Consider the following 20,819-nt stretch of genomic DNA (forward strand, 5'->3'; position numbering starts at 1 on the left):
ACCTGAGGGGGTGGCCATAGCGATCAGTAGCACCTGGGGGTGGCCATATCGATGAGGAGCACCTGGGGGGGTGGCCATAGCGATGAGCAGCACCTGGGGGGTGGCCATAGTGATGAGTAGCACCTGGGGGGTGGCCATAGCGATGAGTGGCATCTGGGGGGGGGTGGCCATAGCGATGAGTAGCACCTGGGGGGTGGCCATAGCGATGAGTGGCATCTGGGGGGGTGGCCGCATCGATGAGTAGCACCTGGGGGGGGTGGCCGTATCGATGAGTAGCACCTGGGGGGGGTGGCCATATCGATGAGTAGCACCTGGGGGTGGCCATATCGATGAGTAGCACCTGGGGGGTGGCCATAGCGATGAGCGGCACCTGGGGGGGTGGCCATAGCTATGAGTAGCACCTGGGGGGTGGCCATAGCTATGAGTGGCATCTGGGGGGTGGCCATAGCGATGAGTGGCATCTGGCGGGGGGGGGGGGTGGCCATATAGATGAGTAGCACCTGGGGGGTGGCCATAGCGATGAGTAGCACCTGGGGGTGGCCATAGCGATGAGTAGCACCTGGGGGGTGGCCATAGCGATGAGTAGCACCTGGGGGGTGGCCATATAGATGAGTAGCACCTGGGGGGTGGCCATAGCGATGAGTAGCACCTGGGGGTGGCCATAGCGATGAGTAGCACCTGGGGGGTGGCCATAGCGATGAGTGGCATCTGGGGGGTGGCCATAGCGATGAGTAGCACCTGGGGGGGTGGCCATATCGATGAGAAGCACCTGGGGGGTGGCCATAGCAACACAGATCACCTGGGAGAATCACCTAGAAAGGAGTATGTGAGGAATCACCTAGAAAGGAGATGGCAATGAGGAGCTCTGGAGAGAAGGAGTGTCCGCACTGTCCCCTCCCCCTCAGGTGATCTTTTAAAGTAGATCTGGGTGTGGCGGTGGGGCCAGTCTTCCCTTTACTGTGAGCGACAGAGAACGCTGCTCTACAGCGCCTCTACTGGCTCGTATGGGAAAACCCTCTCCCCTCCTGGAACGGTGATGGCCACCGGAAGTTTCCTGTCGCTCGGCGCTTTTGTATGACAGAAGATTCAGGATGAGCTCGTATTTCCGGTGCGCGGGAACGTCATCTCTGAGCGCCCGGAAACAACAAGGGAAGGCGCTTGGAGGCTGTCAGGGGACCCCCCATATCTGGGAGGATGGAAGGAGATTATTTCATGGGTGGAGGTGGAGGGGGCATTGTGGGAGACTGGGAGGACAGAGGAGGGGTAAGTCCGCCTGGGGGAACTACAAGTCCCAGCACCGAATGTCTGGGACACACAGCGTTGTGTTGCAGGTCGTTGGGAATGTTTCTTTGTCAATATCCTTATTATAAAGTGCAGCTGTCACAAGGAAAACGTGGGCTTCCTGAAAAAGCCATCTGTCTGGCTATTCTGAGTCACAGACCTGGAGCAAGCATGTAGCAAGTGAAAGTTGTATTGTTTTTACCTGAGTGCTGATATCCAGGGAGGAGGAGGAGGGGAGATCTGCAATGGCAGCCTCCTGGGGTCCCATGGTTTTCATGCTATCGCTCCCATGAACTGATTTCCCCTCCCCTGTTAATGTTTATATGGAGCGAGCAAGTAGGGAATCAAGATAGGTGGAATATCACTAGTTAGTGATACAATTGTGATTACTGCTTTGTTCCTGGATGGATGCTTTGGGTCGTTGTCATGCTAAAAGATGAAGTTCCTCTTCATGTTCAGCTTTCTAGCAGAAGCCTGAAGGTTTTGTGCCAATATTGACTCCTATTTGGAACTGTTCCTAATTCCCTCTACCTTGACTAAGGCCCCTGTTCCAGCTGAAGAAAAGCAGCCCCAAAGCATGATGCTGCCACCGCCATGCTTCACTATGGGTATGGTGTTCTTATGGTGATGTGCAGTGTTGTTTTTCTGCCAAACCCATCTTTTGGAATTATGGCCAAAAAGTTTCACCTTGTTTTCATCACACCATAACACATTTTCGGATGTGTTTTTGCAAAATTTAGCCAGGCTTGGATGTTTTTCTTTGTAAGGCTTCACGGCACAGGGCTCTGATTGAACAGCATCGGCGGCCGTTTCTTTAGAGCGCATGCGCCGATGACGTCATGGGCTGCATGCACTGCAAATATCTCCTAAACGGTGTTTATGAGATATATACAGCACCTATAGGTAAGCCTTAATATAGGCTTACCTATAGGTAAAAGTAATTATAGTGGGTTTACAACCACTTTAAAGGAGATGTACGGGGAAAGCTCATTTGGCTGTACATCCCCTATGGATCACAGGAGTGACGTTTGTTCTGCAATCCTGTGACCCGTTTTCAGCAGGGAGCGGGCTGAAGTCTGACGTCACAGAAGTTGGTCCAGGGACCGTGTCATCACGACAATGGAAGCTGGGAGCAACCAGGTGCCTGGACCGACACCCGGCCACTACCCGTCCCTCCACAGCCCAGCGCTGCAATGAGCGAGGAGAAGGCAGAGCGGAGAGCTGTTGACAGTCAGCAGCTCTCTGCTAGGGGAACCGAGCGATTGGCGGTGTTCAATCGCTCGGCTCTCAGTGTAGAGGCGCCGAGGGACCGATGCTGCATCCACCTAGGTAAGTATACTACTGGAAGAACATTTAAACCCATAATTCTGTTTTAATGTTGTTGACCTCTTGGCAGCCTCCCTGACCAGTTTTCTTCTCCTCTTTTCATCAATTTTGGAGAGACGTCCAGTTCTTGGTAATGTCACTGTTGTGCCATATTTTCTTCACTTGATGATGACTGTCTTCACTGTGTTCCATGGTATATCTAATGCCTTGGAAATTCTTTTATACCGTTCTCCTGACTGATACCTTTTAACAATGAGATTCCTCTGATGCCTTGGAAGCTCCCAGCAGACCGTGGCTTTTACTGTAGGATGCGACTGAAGAAAATGTCAGGAAAGACCTACTAGAACAGCTGAATTTTATACGGGGGTTAATCAGAGGCACTTTGAGCCTAGGTTCACACTGAGGGCGGGTTTGAAATCATGCAAGTTCCCCTGAACTCACATGATTTCAAACCGGCATTTCAGTCCAACTTCCGGGGGTGATTTGACAGACATCTGTGCAGGTCCCCCCCCCAGTCACCCAAAGTAGTGCAGAAACTACTTTTAGGAATTGGTATGGCGCCGCAAAGTCTGCGTCACACCGATTTCGACAGTGCCGGCACCTGGCTCCGATTTGGCATGCGATTTGACATGTCAGATTGGCCCAATGTGAACGTGGTCTAAACATGAATTTGAATGTGATTGCTTAATTCTGAACACAGCTACATCCCCAGTTATAAGAGGGTGTGCACACTTATGCAGCCACATTATTTTCGTTTTATTTTTACTTCCCACCCAAAAGATTTCAGTTTGTTTTTCAACTGAGTTGTACAGTTTATAGGTCACATTAAAGGTGGAAAAAGTTCTGAAATTATATATCTTTGTCTCATTTTTTTTTATATCACAGAAACCTGACATTAGGGGTGTATAAACTTTTTATATCTGTTGTAGTTCTCGTAGTCCTTCCTTCTGCTGAGAAATTCCAGGAAAACCTTTATTTTTCCCTCTTAGAATGGGGAAGAATCAAATTTTTTTTTTATTTAGCTTTTCTTTGTGCTGGTGACTCCATAGGAGACATGTTTCCTCACTTCACCTTTCTGTGACACCCATACAAGAAATGGGGGAGCAGTTGTTCCCACTGGAGGGATTTAGCTTCGCTTCTTCTTATCCTGAGGTCAATAAAAACCTGACAAGGCCTCCAACCCTTCCCTGTTTTAGCCAAAACAAAATAACAAGTGTTGGGATTTATTGGTGCATATACTACAGATAAGCAGTGCGGGAAGGCAGAAGTGTTCTGTATGTGAGTGCCCTTTAAATACAGCGTGTTTAACATGTTCACCGCCTGTCTACTAAGGTACGTTTTATATACTGCAGCTGTGAGCTCAGTACCTGCATCAACAGCTTTCCAATAAAAGTGGTAGAGCCGCCCCAATCCATGCACTGGTAGCTTGTGGTTAGGAATGCGGGGAAGTTGTGTCATGTGACTGTTTTATATCCTAGCAATGCTTGAAAGAGTTCAATGATCCCTGTGCTCCCCGTGTGGCAGGATGAAGAGTATACAGAAGGGGAGGACGATGCCGAGGTGCAGCAGGAATGTCTGGAGAAATTGGGCAGTCGTGACTATATCATGGAACCCGCTATATTTAACTCCTTGAAGAGGTCAGTCGGCTGAGGTCAGATGAACCTGCATAGATGTACACTATAGAAATTCACCCATTAGGCCCAGCACATACCTTTTTAGTAGCCTTCAGACCCACCCCCCTCCCTGGATCCTCAGAACCCCAAGTGTTAGGTTATGATGACTTTAACTAGGATGTCAGTGCTTTGGAGTGCTACCACCTGGACCTAAATATTGGCAGTGAGCCTGTCTTTTCCATCAATGCGGACCTAGAAACCAATGTTTGTCTTCATGCCAGGTGCAGGCTAAGTAATATACAAATGTAACACTTCCAGGTATGTATTACCTCTCTGAGATCACAGCCAGTGTTGCCAACCTACCAGATTGAAGTTTACTGACAAAGCACCCAAACTTTACTGGCACAGCCAAGTCTTCCCTGGCATTTTGAAAAGTTCCAAATTTACAGTTTCTGCCCAGGTTCAACTTTGATCCAACTTTGTCCAACTTTGATCCAACCTATTGTAACCTTATTACACTCTATGGCATTTGTCGTATCAAAGTCTGACCAAAGTAGTGCTGGAAGATTTTCTAAAGTTGGAGCAATTTGTGTCGGATCAGTTAAGACGTCTTTCATAGGCAAACATTTAATTTGACATTTCATGCTCTCATAAGTCGGATCCCATGCCACACCAGTGTGAACCGGGTCTAAAGTGCAAATTTCACTATTCAGGCTATAAACAAATACAATATGCAGTTAGTAATGTGAGTGAAGGTAGATATTAAAAAAAAAAAAAAAACTGATTTCCTATTTTATTTTTGTATATAGTAAATGCTCAGGGACAGGACTCAGGAGGGCAAGAACTTAGAATGGGCGGCTCCCACACATGAAATTGGCTATCACAGTGACACGTACAGGTGCAGCAGCAGCACACGTGATTGACACCTCAATGACACGACACATGGTCTCAGTTACAGTCTCTCTCCATGCCAGGTGGTCCCTTAAGTCCACTCCATTCCAAACAGCACTGACAGTCCCACTCCTGGCTTGCCTTGCTCCAGTCCTGCATCACGTGAGGCTTCAGACGCTCCGCTCGGCTCCCTTGTGCTAGAACATCACACGCCATGCTCCAGCACCACCCGAATACACTGTAGCAGGCACTCAGATGGTCTCGGCCAGCTCTAGACGTGTGCAAGTGTGCAGTTCTGAGCCAAGCGTCACAGCGATATTTCTAACTGCCATCCTTTTCCTGTCACTGGCATTTACTGGCAGGAGAAAAATACTTTTTTTTTTTTTTTTACTGGCTGCCAGTAAAAATACTGACAGTTGGCTGCACTTATCACAGCACTCCCCCCAACACCAATGCCTTCATCTGCTTTTCTCTCCAGAAGGATATTCGGGGTCACCATCTACTCCCTGGCTTCAGATGACAGCTCAGAGATGACACAATCGTGTAAATCCTAGCAACTTTGTAGTTCTTGGCCATGCTTTTAAATGTCTGACACAGATCAGCCCCTGTTGTAGCCTCTCAGTTGACTGGCTACATAGTTAAGCCGGCCATAGATAAATTGAATCTCAGCAGTGTGCAGTGCCCCCAATCCTTACCTGAGCTTCCTCCGATCTGAGTTATCTCTGTGGGAGAGGAGACTGCTTGCAGCAGATGGATAACATTATCTTAACCTAAGCAAAGGGATGAATTTTTTTCATTAGGGTTGCCCTGATACGTTTTTATTTTTTATCTGTGAGTATGAGTACGTATACTTTCGGTCAAGTACTTGCTGATACCAAGTACTGAAACTTTGCGGCTCGATTTGTGTCAATACAAATTAAATGGGCACAAATCGCACTGCAAAGGATCGCATGCAATTTTCCTCACCGCACCTGTGTGTGTGTATGGAAAGGGAAGCACCATCTAGCAGGCAGGGTAATAAAAGTTATAATTCATATTAAATACATATCTGGCAAATGCAAAATTGCCCGCCCCCCACTAGGCAGCGGGATGCCGATCCACGGAGGCGGCGACCACGATTGCCGCCCAGCAGCCGCGACCCTTCCCCACTGAGAGAGACGGATGGTCTTCTGTTGTAAACACAGCTGACCATTCTTCTCTCTGAAATGATCACAGAGCACCTGTGTTCCTCCCTCCTATTTAGGATCACAGGTCTCTGTGTCCATTTCTTAAATCCCTCCCCCATACAGTTAGAAAACACCCCCTAGGCTCACACTTAACCCTTTGATCACCCCTGGGTTAACCCCTACCCTGCCAGTGTCATTATTACAGTAACAGTGCATAGTTTTAGCACTGATTACTGTAGTAATGTCACTGGTCTCCCCAAAAGTATAAAAAATTTCAGGGGTCTGATCTGTCTGCTGCAATGTCGCATTCCTGCTAAAAATCCCAGATTGCCACTATTGCTAGTAAAAAAATAAAAAAAAATGACATCTTTCCTCTAGTTTGTAGACGCGATAACTTTTGCACAAACCAATCAAAATACACTTATTGGGATTTATTTTATTTTTTTTACCAAAAATATGTAGCAGGGTACAAATTGGTCTAAAAGGATGAAAAAAATTGATTAAATACCACCAAAAGAAAGCTCTGTGAGGAAAAAGGACATCACATGTATTTAGGTACGACGTCGCATGACGGCACAATTGCCTGCTAAAGTAACGCAGTGCCAACGCAAAAAATGGCCTGGTCATTAGGGGGTAAATCCTTCTGATCCAGAAGTGGTTAATGTGAGTTAAAAATGTTTTAATAAATTGCCCACTAGATGGCGCTTCCCTTTCTACACACACACACACGCTGTGGGGGAAATCGCATGCATTTGGGCAGGAATCGCACTGCATTCCTGTTCAAATTGCATGCAATTCTTTGCAGTGTGAGTTGCGCCCATTAAGTTTGTATGGACACAGATCGCACCGCAAACCATTTCCAGTTTTGGTTACCGGAGCATTTTCCCGAGTACCGATACTCGTGAAAATGCTCGGAATCAGTGCATCCCTAATTTTTCATAAAGGTGCAGTATCAAAATTATACTGTTTGTGAATACATTTTATGCAGACTTGTAAAGTAACTGAAAGGTCCACTTCAGCTGGTCAGTAGCAAGACCTAAGAAGCAGGTGGTGGTGGGACAAAGCATAGACTTATCTAAAGTCAGTATACATGTTAGAGAGTACCCCAACTTTCAAGGCCCCCTTAAAGGCTAATAATGGTATCTATAAGCACCTCTGACTCTTTGCATTAACATTTTAATGATGGCTTTATAGTGTACAGATTCATTAGGTAACTATTGTTTACTAATCTAAGCCTAGTTGTAAAACGTTCATTTTCTTTGTTTGTGCCTCCAGATATTTCCAGGCCGGCGGCTCCCCAGAGAACGTCATACAGCTGCTGTCAGAGAATTACACTGCTGTGGCGCAAACAGTGAATTTGTTAGCTGAATGGCTGATTCAGTCAGGTCTGTTAATGCAGAATATGGCTTATGACAGCAGAAAATCATACAGCATACAATTGGACAGATCAGGGCTTGACAAATTCACTTTGAACCCAGGAGTCAGCTAAAAAAATTAGGAGCCTGTTGTTTTTTTTTTTTTTAAACTAACAAAGCTTAATTTTCAATGACAAAACCCCTTCTCTCATGTGGGCTGACAAAAGCCCAGGCACCAGGATGCAATTTCTAGTCGCCATGGCAACCTGGCTCCTGGGATTTGTCGAGCCCTGCCCCAGATAATAAAATAGTGGTAGTTCTATTTTTTTTTTTTTTTATGTCAGGCGATATTACTGCAAATGTATAAGAAACGCAAAGTTTCGGTAAAAAACGCATAAACGTTAATTTTAGGTGGCACAAAAATGCAATAAATTACCCAAATTTTTGCACCGAGTAAATGGATACCTAAATTTCAAGCCTTAAATTTGCGTGTCTGTGAAATGGCGACAGACTTCAGTACCCTATTATTTCCATAGGTAATACTTTAAACGCCTCCTATAGGTAATCATTTTAGCATTACAAAGGTGGTTTGGTGCTAGAATTATTGCTCTTTTTCCGGGGAGCAATATGTAATGTGTGTTGCAACCAATGTTTTCAGGCATAGCCGACCCGACTTGTGCATTTACATTTGTACGTGTATATATGTGGGGTTAGAGAGCCTCCATTTCATTGGGTAAAGGGATTTTATGTGCTGGGTGTAACCTTCATTTTTTTTTACAATTAAAAAAAAAAATGTTTAACTTTTTTTTTTTTTTTTTTTTTCCATTACATAGAACACAAAAAGTACCCTATGTGATGACCGGTTCTCTGAGACATCCAGGGTCTAAAAGACACTGCATGTCTCCCCTGTGCTCCAGTGAATGTCATGTAATACACATCACACTACATTACATCCTTTCCCGGCTTTGATGGCTGGGGAAACTGTTAACTGGGGCCTGGAAGTAACGTCATACACGTCACTTCTGGGTCAGCAACAAGAAGGGTAGGATTGAAGATGTGCTTCTGCTCTCCTCCCTCCCATCTATCTGGTGGCACGTGGAGCCCATGATACATAGTGGGGGGGGGGGGGGGTCAGGCAGGGTGTGTGGAAGTACAAAGCAAAAGAAGGGCGCACCAGCCTAGCGCATTATCCTCAGCAAGTTTATTTGGATAAAATTGTTTAAAATCAAATACTCACAAACAAACAAGAAGTTTCAGGCACATCAATTCCATACACCTGCCTCCTACCAGAGGATCAACGTCTTTACTGGAAGCAGAGGGCTGACGCGTTTCGAGGCTGTGCCTCTTCCTCAGAGCCTGGAGGCCATGGTCAAGTCCATAGTTTAAATATAGTATGTAGGGCCAGGCCTCCACATGACCCCTGGGGGATGTGGGAGGAGATATCGCCCAAATGGGCGTAGCTACACAGCCAATTACCCAAAAGCTGTTGCAAGTCACAAGTGTAGTTACATTTTAGTTGGCAAGCCCCACGCGACTATTTATTCCATTGGTGAGCTATCCAAAAAACTTCCCAGCTCATCGTGGACTCCATTTCACAAAAAATAATAATAATAAGGATAAAAACTGATATGGTAAACTGACCTGTACATGTCGTGGTCCTAAACCAAGTAGGGCATCGAACTGAGACCATCGTGTTGGTCGATAGTCCACTATCCTATACTGGGCATATTGGGCATATTCCCTGGTGGTCCAATGGTGTTCGCTGTAAAGTCGGCTACCCGGATATTTGGGATGGTATACTGTGACAGTAGGGTGGCGGTGGAACGCACGCCGCTCATCCCGGAACTAGCGTGCGCACCACCGCATAGCGTCACTTCCGCCCATCCAGGTCGTGACGGCTTCCGGTTTCCGTATACATGGGCGGCGGGACAGCGGTGGAACGCACGCCGCTCGTCCCGGAACTGGCGTGCGCATCACCGCGTAACGTCACTTCCGCCCATCCAGGCAACAACAACTTCCGTCCCCGACAAGCTGTTCCTATAGAAACCGCAAAGGGGAGGACACAAGTATGCCCCGCTGATGTGTCATATACACCGTACCATATGGACCAAATCAAAGGGAACTAAATTTAGATGCACCATACAGAATCGATTTCTCTTTTTCCGGGGAGCAATATGTAATGTGTGTTGCAACCAATGTTTTCAGGCATAGCCGACCCGACTTGTGCATTTACATTTGTACGTGTATATATGTGGGGTTAGAGAGCCTCCATTTCATTGGGTAAAGGGATTTTATGTGCTGGGTGTAACCTTCATTTTTTTTTACAATTAAAAAAAAAAATGTTTAACTTTTTTTTTTTTTTTTTTTCCATTACATAGAACACAAAAAGTACCCTATGTGATGACCGGTTCTCTGAGACATCCAGGGTCTAAAAGACACTGCATGTCTCCCCTGTGCTCCAGTGAATGTCATGTAATACACATCACACTACATTACATTCTTTCCCGGCTTTGATGGCTGGGGAAACTGTTAACTGGGGCCTGGAAGTAACGTCATACACGTCACTTCTGGGTCAGCAACAAGAAGGGTAGGATTGAAGATGTGCTTCTGCTCTCCTCCCTCCCATCTATCTGGTGGCACGTGGAGCCCATGATACATAGTGGGGGGGGGGGGTCAGGCAGGGTGTGTGGAAGCATTCAGGCAGCGGCGCGAGTGCTTCCATCCGACAAGTTAACCTGGCTGACAAATGCCCCGGTTCCAGGGTGCAATTTCTAATTACCATGGCGACCTGGCGCCTGGGATTTGTTGAGCCTTGAAGCAGATTTTGTAATATGCGGTTATAATGAGGCTTTATATACAGGGCTTATAGCTGTTGATTAACCACAAACTAGAGTGCTGGTACATGTAGTTTTTCATCAGCTTACAGATTTTGTGTTTTACAGGTGTTGAGCCGGTGCAGGTACAGGAAACGGTGGAGAACCATCTGAAAAGTCTGCTCATTAAACACTTTGATCCACGTAAAGCAGATTCCATCTTCACAGAGGAAGGAGAGGTACTTTTCTGTAGGTCCCAGCCTTTCTGAAAACCCATCGGAGTCCAGCAATATTGCATACATTAAACACCCATATATCCATTCACATTCCTACATCCACAGCAAACTTTCAGACAACTATTAAAGTCTTTTCGTTTTGGATAGCATGGGGAAGGATCAGAACTTATGTTGGGTTTTTTACTTTAATCTGGAGCTCCTTTAAATACATTACTACTTCCTGTCACAGTGACATTGTTTTCACCAAACAGGAAGTGAGGGAAAATTTTCATCAGAGACGCAGATAGCAATAATAAACTGACAGGGGTTTACTTTTTATTTTGTCTGTTGTTGCAGATTTTCCCTTAGTTCCAGTATGGCTGTTATGAGTACAGGGAGTGAGGGAAAATCTCTCTAATGGAGCCCTGGATAGCAGTAAAATAAAATCCCAACCAATGTTATATGTCTACCCCCACACTATTCTAAACTGAAGGGAAAAAATCACAAGGTTCTATAAGCTCACAATAACATTGACATTGCCCTTAGTCTAAATAATTTGCACCGTGGACAAAATGAAAAATACAGTTGGGTCCATATATATTTGGGCACAATTTTTTTTTTTTTTTTTTTTTTTTTTTAAGGTATTTACCAAAACATATTCAAGCTATGGTTTTATAATGCATATGGGATGAAAGTGCACACTCTTGGGTTTAATTTGAGGGTATGTACATCCAAATCGGAGAAAGGGTTTAGGAATTACGGCTCCTAAGAATAGCCACCCCCCTTTTTCAAGGGACAAAAGTAATTGGACAATTGAATCAAAAGCTGTTTCATGGCCAGGTGTAGGCTACTCCTTCATTATTTCTTCATCAGCTAAGCAGGCAAAAGGTCTGGAGTTTATTCTAAGTGTGGTATTTGCATTTGGAATCTGTTGCTATGAACCTACATCATGCGTTCAAAGGAGCTGTCCATGCAAGTGAAACAGGCCATTGTGAGGCTATAGAAACTAAACAAATCCATCAGAGATATAGAAGCAACATTAGGAGTGGCCAAATCAACAGTTTGGTACATTCTGAGGAAAGAAGGACGCACTGGTGAGCTCAGCAACATAAAAAGGCCTTGATGTCCACGGAAGACAACAGCGGTGGATGATCGCAGGATCCTCTCTACGGTAAAGAAAAACCCATTCACAACATCCAGACAAGTGATGGACACTCTCCAGGAGGTGGGTGTATCCTTGTCAAAGTCTACACTCAAGAGAAGACTTCACAAGAGCAAATACAGAGGGTTCACCACAAGGTGCAAACCATTCTTAGAAGAATGGAAAAGCCAGATTAGACTTTGCCAAAAAAACATCTAAAAAAGCCAGACCGGTTCTGGAAAAGTATTCTTTGGATGGATAAAACTAAGATTTTTCTGTACCAGAATGAGGGGAAGAAAAAATTGTGGCGAAGGCTTGGAACAGCTCATGATCCAAAGCACACAATGTCATCTGTAAAACATGGTGGAGGCAGTGTGATGGCATGGGCATGCATGGCTTTCAGTGGCACTGGGTCATTGGTGTTTATGGTTATAACCGCTTTATTAATTTCAAAATATCCAATACAAACATTAAAATTGTTATCATACACATCTTGATATTTGTTTATTAGCCCCCCTCCCTCCCCACCTCTCTTTTTTTTTTTTTATTATTTTTGTAGCACCCTACAAGTAGGTGCTAGGTAAACGCATAGTGGGCCTTGTCTGCCTTACAGCAGGGCCAGGTTTCTTTTGCTAGGTAGATTGTCATGGTTTCCAAGTGTGTCTCCTGAGAGGGGAGTCTCCTCACTGGCTCTATTAGAGGCTTCTGATAGGGCAGTGGAGGAAACACAATCAGCGATACATTCCGACTTGTATCTACCCCAGAAGGCAGATTTTGCCGCAGAGGAATCTGGGAAGGGGTATAAGTCTGAAGGGGGCGCATGACTCATGGTCTTTGGCGGGAAGCAGAGTCCCAGGAGGGACAGTACGCATGTCTCGGGGTGTCGCCTGAGAATTCAGGGAGTGCTGAGTTGAGCTGAGGGGATCCGGTGTGCCGAGAACCAGCGGAGAGTGAGAGAGGGGTCCAGTCCCAGGAAAGCCTACACAGGTCGTGAGTACTGAGGATTGCCCCTGGGGGTCTGCCTGAAGTGTTAGAGGAGGCCGCTCCGGAGAAGGTTCTGGGATCCAGCGTCAGGGGTACCTGGGTTGAGGACCCTGAAGTTACAGAGGGGGTACATAGTCAGTGGACCCTGAAGAGCTAAAGTGTAAAGGGGGCGCCTGCAGTTTGGGCCCTGAATTGTACAGAGTATCAGTTGAGAGTTGCAGCCATACAGGAATTCACGTCAAGCTACCTCAAGCCAGTGCAAGGCTGGAGGGAGTAGTCAGTGACTTTGCAGTGTCAGTAGTTCAATACTTCACAGTCCTGAGTCTTCTGGACTTAAATTCGAGGATTCAGCACTTCTTCCAAGTTACAGTGTGATTCAAGCATCAGTGAGCGTCGGCTGGCATCAAGGTAGCGTTAACAGACCTTTTCAGGAAAAAGTCCCAAGTTGTACTTAGTTGAGCCGAAAGGAGTATCCCACTCATTCCCTTCTCCCATCCCCTTCAAATACAATAAAAACAACAAAACAAAGATGCCGGAGTTGTCCATGTGTCAGTGCTCACATGGGCTGGAGAGGTAACCGGTAACGATGGCAGACCCATATCAGGCCTGGAAAACCTGCTACATTTTTAAAAGCAAAGCTATATCCTTTCCTTCATTTCTCCCCTACCCTGTCTCCTCTAGTCAGACTATTTCCCCATATTTCTTATTATTTTTTAACTCTGTCCAACTTTCCCATACTTCAGAAAAAGATTCTTCCTTTTTTATATATATATATATATATATATATATATATATTCTCCACTTTTTAAATCCAATTTCTTATAATGGGGCTCTCTGGTTCTTGCCAATGTCGTGGTATTAGACTTTTTACAGCGTTCATTAGATCACTGTATCTTTATATTGTTTTATTGGGTTTTTCGCAGTGTGGAATAAGCAGACCCATGGGTCTTCTAGAATTTCTATATTTGTAACCTATTTTATTTGCTGTAATACCTCTCTCCAATATTTCTTTATTTTTGGACACCCACCATATATGGGCCATTGTTACCACTACTTTACAACCTCTCCAGTAGTATGGTGATTTCCCTATTTGATACTTATGTGCTTTATTTGGTGTTCTATACCCTCTTGTCAGGCATTTATAATTCACTTCTATAGTATTTATGTCTACTGCAGAGCTATGTACCATTTTCATGATTTTCGCCAATTGGTGTTTGTTCACCCGTGTTCCTAATTCATTTTCCCATTTCTCTATAAATGACGGTATTTCCCGTCCATTCATCATCACAATGATCTTCTAGATCTTTGAGATACTACGTTCTAAGTTTATTGATATACACAGCCACTCAAATGGTAATAAATCCTCCCTGCTCTTATTGGTTGCGGTAATGATGTGACCAAATGCTTCAACTGGAGACACCTGCATTCATCTATCCTCAATATTTCATTCTTGTGTTTTAACTCCTGAAAAGTGAAAATCTCTCCTTTTGTTCAAGTATGTGTTTCAACTGTGCATTTTCATCTTTTATCAATACACCACAAAAAACCCTCTTCCCCGGTGGAAAATAATTTGTTTCTATTAATGGTGAGTTATATTCCCATTTAGCTTGTTTGTGAAGTAATGACATGTTCTCATAACCTTCGGCAATATCACCATTTTTACCATATTTACCCGGCCTATCCAAAAAGTGGTTTGGTTGTTATTTTTATTTTGTTTAGTAGTGGGATATAATTTGGTTGATTAGATTTTCCCCAGGGACGGGGTTAGTCTTATTCCTAAATATTTCAGTTCTGCTTTCCTCCTAATAAATGGGAATTCCCACTGTAGATCTTGTTCCTCTTGTTTACCTACATTTTACATTCTGACTTTGAGGAATTTGTTTTTAGATTTGATAGTTCTCCGTAGTTTTTCAACACTTTTTAATTAGATGTGGGAATGTTATTCTAGGGTTGGTGATGTAAAACAAAACATCGTCTGCATATGCAGCTATCTTGTGCTCTTTTTATCTCCAATCCTAATACACTTTATATCTATATTATTTCAAATGGTTGCTAGAAAGGGTTCTCCTCCAGTAAGTTTTTGCAACAGCAGTAGTGTTCTTACTCCATTCTCTCTTCCAGGAATGAAACTAACCTGGTCTGGATATATCCATTCAAACATCAGGTTTTTTTATTCTAGTGGCCAATACCTTTGCAAATAACTTTGTGTCTGTATTTAACATTAATATTGGCCTGTAGCTTGAACAAAGGGTCGCATCTTTTCCTTCTTTCGGTATAACAGTAATGCTTCCCTTTTCATTTCCACTTTCGTTCCTAAACTGTTCATATATGAGCATAGTTTTGGTATCAACTGTTCTTTACATATTTTAAGATAGCGGATTGTAAACCCAACTGGGCCTGGGCTCTTTTCTGTTGCCGTAATTTTTAGAGCTACATTAATCTCTTCTTCTGTTATGGGTCTCTCTAAAGCTGACCATTTTTCCTCTATCTTGGGAAGTCTAGCTTCTTTCAGGTATTCTTTTATTCTTTTTTTTTTTAGTTCAGTTTCCTGTTTTGTCCCTTTTGTATATTGTGCTATAATAATTTTGGAATGCTTTGGTTATCTTTGGGGTTGAAAATACCATCTCCCCTGTTTTATTTTTAATTTTCTCTATAAAATTTACAGACTTTTTTTTTTTTTTTTTTCTTTAAGATTTTTGCTAGGTGTTTTCCTGGTTTATTCCCCGTTGATGCCTTTCTTTGGCTACTCTATTATAGGCTTGTCTAGTCTCTAGCTCCATTAACTCATTCAGTTTGTCCCTTTTTTATCACCGGCGTGTTGCACCTCTGTATTAACTTTTTTTTTTTTTTTTTTTTTTTTTAATTCGAGTTTATAAATCTCTTATTAGTATTTCTCTCTTTTCTTTTTTTTCTTTTTTCTATAGATATTAGAATTTTCTATAGATATAAGAATGCCCCTAATGTAGGCCTCATGTGCTTCCCAAATCGTGGCTTCTGAGACATCTCCAGTTTCATTTAGCTCAAAATATTTTTTTTAGTTCTTCCTTTATTTTATCTTCTACATCTTTATCTTGTAGCAGTTTATCTTGTAGCATTTAATCTCCACATATTTTATCCTATTTTTTTAGGGATGCACCGATCCGATATTCGGATCGGATATCGGTGCCGATATGGCCATTTTTGATGGATCGGGGGATCGGTAACATTGACCGATCCACTGGCCGATCCGGTTTTTACTTGGTAACGGCTCAGCCATCCCTTAATAGGTGCAGTAGTAGTATGGGATGGGAGCCGCTACTTCCTGTATAGGTCCGGCTCACAGGCGGAGTGATATCAGATGCACTCCGCCTGTGAGTGGAGGAGCCGTAAACATGAAGCAGCGGCTTTGCTCTGTACTGCAGCCGCTTGCTTTGTGTGTAGCTCCGGATCGGTTCCGGTATCGGCGATTTCACAACGCCAAATATCGGTATCGGGTCCAAAAAAGTTGGATCGGTGCATCCCTACTATTTTTTGATTTTCCAATAATCTTATCCTAATTATCACTGGGGCATGATCTGACAGTGAGGATTTGAACCTCTGTATTGACAACCAAGTCCAATAATTTATGTTCTACCATTATAAAATCAATCCTAGTGTATGTCCCATGTACAGGGGAGTGAAATGTATAATCCTGTGTTGGACCCACCACACATATATCATCTGACATTGAAACAGTTTCTTTGTAATCATCTTGAGTTGTTGATTCTTTATCCCCTGTGCATTGGACATACTATTTATTTTTGGATCCAAGCAAAAGTTAGTCTCCCGCCATGATCAGGCTTCCCTCAAAGTCCATCAACTTCCTCATAACGTCTTTGAAGTAACTTGTTGAATTTTTATTAGGACAATAAATGTTTGCCAAAGTGCATTCTGTTGTTTGTAACTTTCCTTTTATAAACAGAAATCGGCCTTCAGGGTCTACCATTCTATCTTTCAAGTCTAAATGTACTTCTTTGGCCATCCCCATAGCCACTACCCTTGGCTTTTTTTGAGTCCCCATAATACCAGGTTGGCTAATCCTTTTGATCCTTTGAGTATCATTTTACATTTGAACCGTGAGAGATATGTTTTTTTTTTTTTTGTTTTTTTGTTTTTTTTGAAGGAACACCACCTCTGCTGAATAGTACTTGATTTCTTTTATAATGTGATGTCTTTTCCCTGGTGTATTTATCCCTCGGACATTTAATGTTAGGAAATTTTATTGTCATCTCTGGTCTCTGCATACTCCCTTCCCCCCCCCCCCCCCTCTCTGTCTCTTCTCTCCTCTCCCCCTTGTCTATCCAGACCAGTGGAGAGTGAGCGGGTTGGAAGGCACAGAGACCATGGGATAAGGAGCACAAGGTTCAGAGAGAGCTTTCTGGTATTGATACCGAGAGGTATCCCTCCCGTAACACTAGAATTCACATTTATTAGGGTTTTAGGCCCTATTCTGGCCTTCAAGTTGACTAGATTTCCCCCCATCTTCTCTCTTCTTATCTGTCAACTCTTTCTCCTTGAGGTCGAACCCTGTCTTTGCACACTAGCTGGGCCTAACACCCCTTTTTTGGGGGGCGCAGGTTTATTGCCCGGCCAGTCTCAAGGGGGTTCCATCTTTCTATACTTTCTCTATTTCCAGCCCTCCACCTCAGCCATCCCTTTTGTACTTAAACCTTACTTCCCCTACCCCTTTATCTTTGTAAAATGTAATGTTTTTTATATCTTTTACCTTTTTTCCCTTTTCTTCTTCCTTCTCCTCTTTTCTTGTCTTTTTCTATTTTCTCTTAGATGGTATACTCTTCTTAGGGACTAGTTGCCATTGATCATCTTCTTCCAAATTTCCTTCTTGTATTATATCTGTCCATCCAGGGATTTCAGGGACTGGTAACTCTCTAGTTTTTTTTTTTTTTTTTCTAGAAGTCTTGCAACTCTTATGAGAATTTTAAGCTAGCTGACCGACCATCTTTCCAACCCACTAAACATGTCAGGAAGCCCCCCCCAAGACTACCGAATATAATGGGAGTGCATTTGTTCTAATAATGGTTCTTCTTGCCAGTGTTTCTGGTGCTAAATCTGCGATATTTGGAGTGTCATTCCTTCATATGTCACCAGTGATGTTGTTTTCAGGTTCTCCCATATTTGTGCTTTTTCTACGTAGTGAAACCTCACTATTACATCTCTTGGGGTTTCTCTGGGCATATTTTGGGGTCTTTTAATCCTATGCACGCTTTCTTTTTTCATTGTCTCTGTTGTTGATCTTCCTATTAAGGGGTTAAAGATTTTTTTTTCCCGTTATATCCTTTAATTCTTCTTCTTGTGGTGTTTATGGTAATCCCTGAATTCTTAGATTTTCCTTGTGCTTCGGTTTTGTTGGTCTTCCATTTTATATAACTTATTTCTTTGTTTAATTTGTCGATTTCTCATTTTCTCTTCAAGCTCTTTTAATTCCAGGGTATGTTTATCCAGTCTTTCCTCTGTGTCTTCAACCCTTGTTAATATTTCACCTAGACCTTCATGTAAGGTCGCCATATCGGTCTTAAGCGTATGTTCCAGTTTGGCAAACATATTTGCCATTTCTGATTTTCTGATTAATTGTATTCTACTCCTTTCTTTCTCTATCATCCTCACATCCAGGTCACTATAGATCTGCTGTTCTTCTTTTGATTATTTAGGGTTACTTGTTCACATGGATTTGTCTACTTTGTCTGATATTTATTGTTTCTCTATCGCTCATTGACAGACGTAGTCTTCTTGATTCTCAAGAGCTGAGCTGGGTTATGTTGTCTCCGCAGGAGTAGGACTAGGCAGAAAGACAAAACGTTCTGGCTCCACCTTAGGGGCAGTCCCTGAGGGTATATCCTCCCTCTCTCTGCTACAGGGAATCAGTTTTTTTCTGTCTAGTCAGGAGTAAGGACCTAAGTTCCTTGCTGGGATCTTTTTGGTCCTGGCAAGATTTTTTCTTTAGAAAAAATATTTTTTAGGTAGTTTTTCTCCAGTGTTTTTTTCCTGTGAGATCTTCAAGCAAAGACGCCGGACTGGGCGACACTAGTGGTCACCCCAGCCGGCCTACGAGCGCGCGCAGACCATTGCATTGCGCTTGGTCGGCCGCGACACATTCAAGTAAGTATGCGGGGCCGGGCGACGGGCTGGATGTTGAGATCCAGTGGTCACCCCGGTTTCTGCCTACGAGCGCGTGCAGACCAGAGCTCCGCGCTGGGTCGGCCGCGACGGAGTCCCAGTGGAGGGACTGACCTTGCGAGTTAAAAGTCTCGCTTGAACGCCAGGAACCAGAGAGTCGAGGCGTCCGGAGTGGTCCACAACCCCCCACCCCGGTGGAGAGGGTATTGTGAAGAGAGGGTGCCTGTCGGTTCGGTATGGTGAGTAAACGTTCCCTTTTTTCTTTCCTCGTTATGAGGCAGTATGAATTATGGGCCCCTCCATACATGGTCAGTATATATCTGACACTAAAAGTCCCCCTTGTAAACACAGTATGTGTTTGTGGGAAGTGGACTTGGTTTGAGAGCTAACACTCTACCCAGCAGACTGTAGCATTACAGCAGACATAGGAGGTATAATCCTACCTTATTTGTAGTGTATCTCCTGTAGATCAATAAATCGCCACTCAGCAGAGATGCATGTGGATGTGCTGGGAAAAACGATTTCGGCGGTCCGCCGCCATTTTGCCGTAGACCAGGTGCATGCATGTCCTCAGGTCACGCCGGCCGCCATGTTTTTGGAGTCTGTCTCCTGTATGGGGGCGGCCATGTTTCATGAGCCCAGCTACCTCGTGGAGAGCTGGGAACGCCGGAAGGCGTACACAGGGGGCGGAGCCACGTCCTTCTACCCGGGAAAAAGCAACAGCTCCTTCCAGTCTGTAAAAGACAGACGCTGACTGCAGTTGGTTGGAAACTTCACTGCATCGGTTGGTGAGCCTTGGGGGTCCCTCTCTCTCTCTGTGGGATCGAGAAGCAGGTACTCTGAGGGGCACTATTGCGCTAGGGGGAGACACATAAAAAAAAAAAAAAAAAAATAAAAAAAAAAAAGAAAAGAGGTATTTTTTTATTTAAAAAAAAAAAAAAAAACATTTTTTTGTGTTTTCTGGCAAAGGTGTCCTGAATTAACATGGACCCTGCCACTCATGTATCTCCTCCGGATCCCCTCGAGGGGTCTGCGGGATCCTCCAGCACCCCACTGACGATTGAATCATTGTCAGCTATTATGGAAACTTTTGTGTCCCGGGTGGAAGTGGCTTGTCAGGGACAGGGCGCAAGTAAGCGACCCCCGCCTAACCCCTTATTATCTGAAACCTCGGATTCAGACTCTGAGCCTATTTCTGCAGTTGCAGGTACTTCATCTGGTATTGGTGTCTCGTGTACTGTCTCTTCAGACAGTGAGGAGGATGTTTCGGCATCAGCCATAGCCAAAGAGGAAGCGTTGGTAAACGCACTCATTGTATCTGTTCTAGAAACCTTAAGATTACAGGGTATTCCGTCAGAAATAGCTGAAACTGAAATCCCTTTTGGGACTAAAAAACGCATCAAAGTGGCGAAGGTTTTTCCATTGCCCAAATGTTTTGGCAATCCAATCAAAGAAGAATGGAGTCTGCCAAAACGCATTTCTACTATTTCTAAACGCATTAACAGGCGTTATCCGTTTGAGGAAACCCTCATTAAGAAATGGACAGAACCACCTGTGGTGGATTCACCAATTGCTAGATTGAATAAAGCCACGGTTATTCCTCTAGAAGACGCTCCGTCTTTTAAAGATCCAGTGGATCGCAAGATAGAAGCTATGTCTCGCACCATGTTTACCTTGATTGGATCAGCTTTCAGACCAATAATTGCTATTGGTCTGGTTTCGCAGGCTGTAACTGTATGGACCAAGTGGTTACGCCGGGACTTAGAAGAGGTCCCTCAGGCGGTATCAGATTTGTTGGAACAAATGATACAGGGGTTACAGTTTGTGTGTGATGCGGCGTTAGACGCCACTTCATTATTGGCGCGAGCATCTGTCTCAGCG

At 44.1% G+C, this 20,819-nt stretch overlaps 1 protein-coding gene across 1 annotated transcript in view; it reads left to right on the top strand.

The window, feature by feature from the left end:
• The first annotated feature begins 1,125 nt into the window (after window positions 1–1,125).
• NELFCD (negative elongation factor complex member C/D) overlaps window positions 1,126–20,819 on the top strand; it is a 46,034-nt gene continuing 26,340 nt past the window's right edge. The window contains exons 1-4 of the mRNA XM_082271717.1: window positions 1,126–1,263; window positions 4,132–4,244; window positions 7,553–7,662; window positions 10,575–10,684. Of these exons, the coding sequence (XP_082127843.1) occupies window positions 1,195–1,263; window positions 4,132–4,244; window positions 7,553–7,662; window positions 10,575–10,684 (402 nt within the window). The 5' untranslated portion in view covers window positions 1,126–1,194. The remainder of the gene's footprint in view (window positions 1,264–4,131; window positions 4,245–7,552; window positions 7,663–10,574; window positions 10,685–20,819) is intronic.

This window comes from Pelophylax lessonae (assembly GCF_965119305.1).
Source record: "Pelophylax lessonae genome assembly, chromosome: 11".
Lineage (NCBI taxonomy): Eukaryota > Metazoa > Chordata > Amphibia > Anura > Ranidae > Pelophylax > Pelophylax lessonae.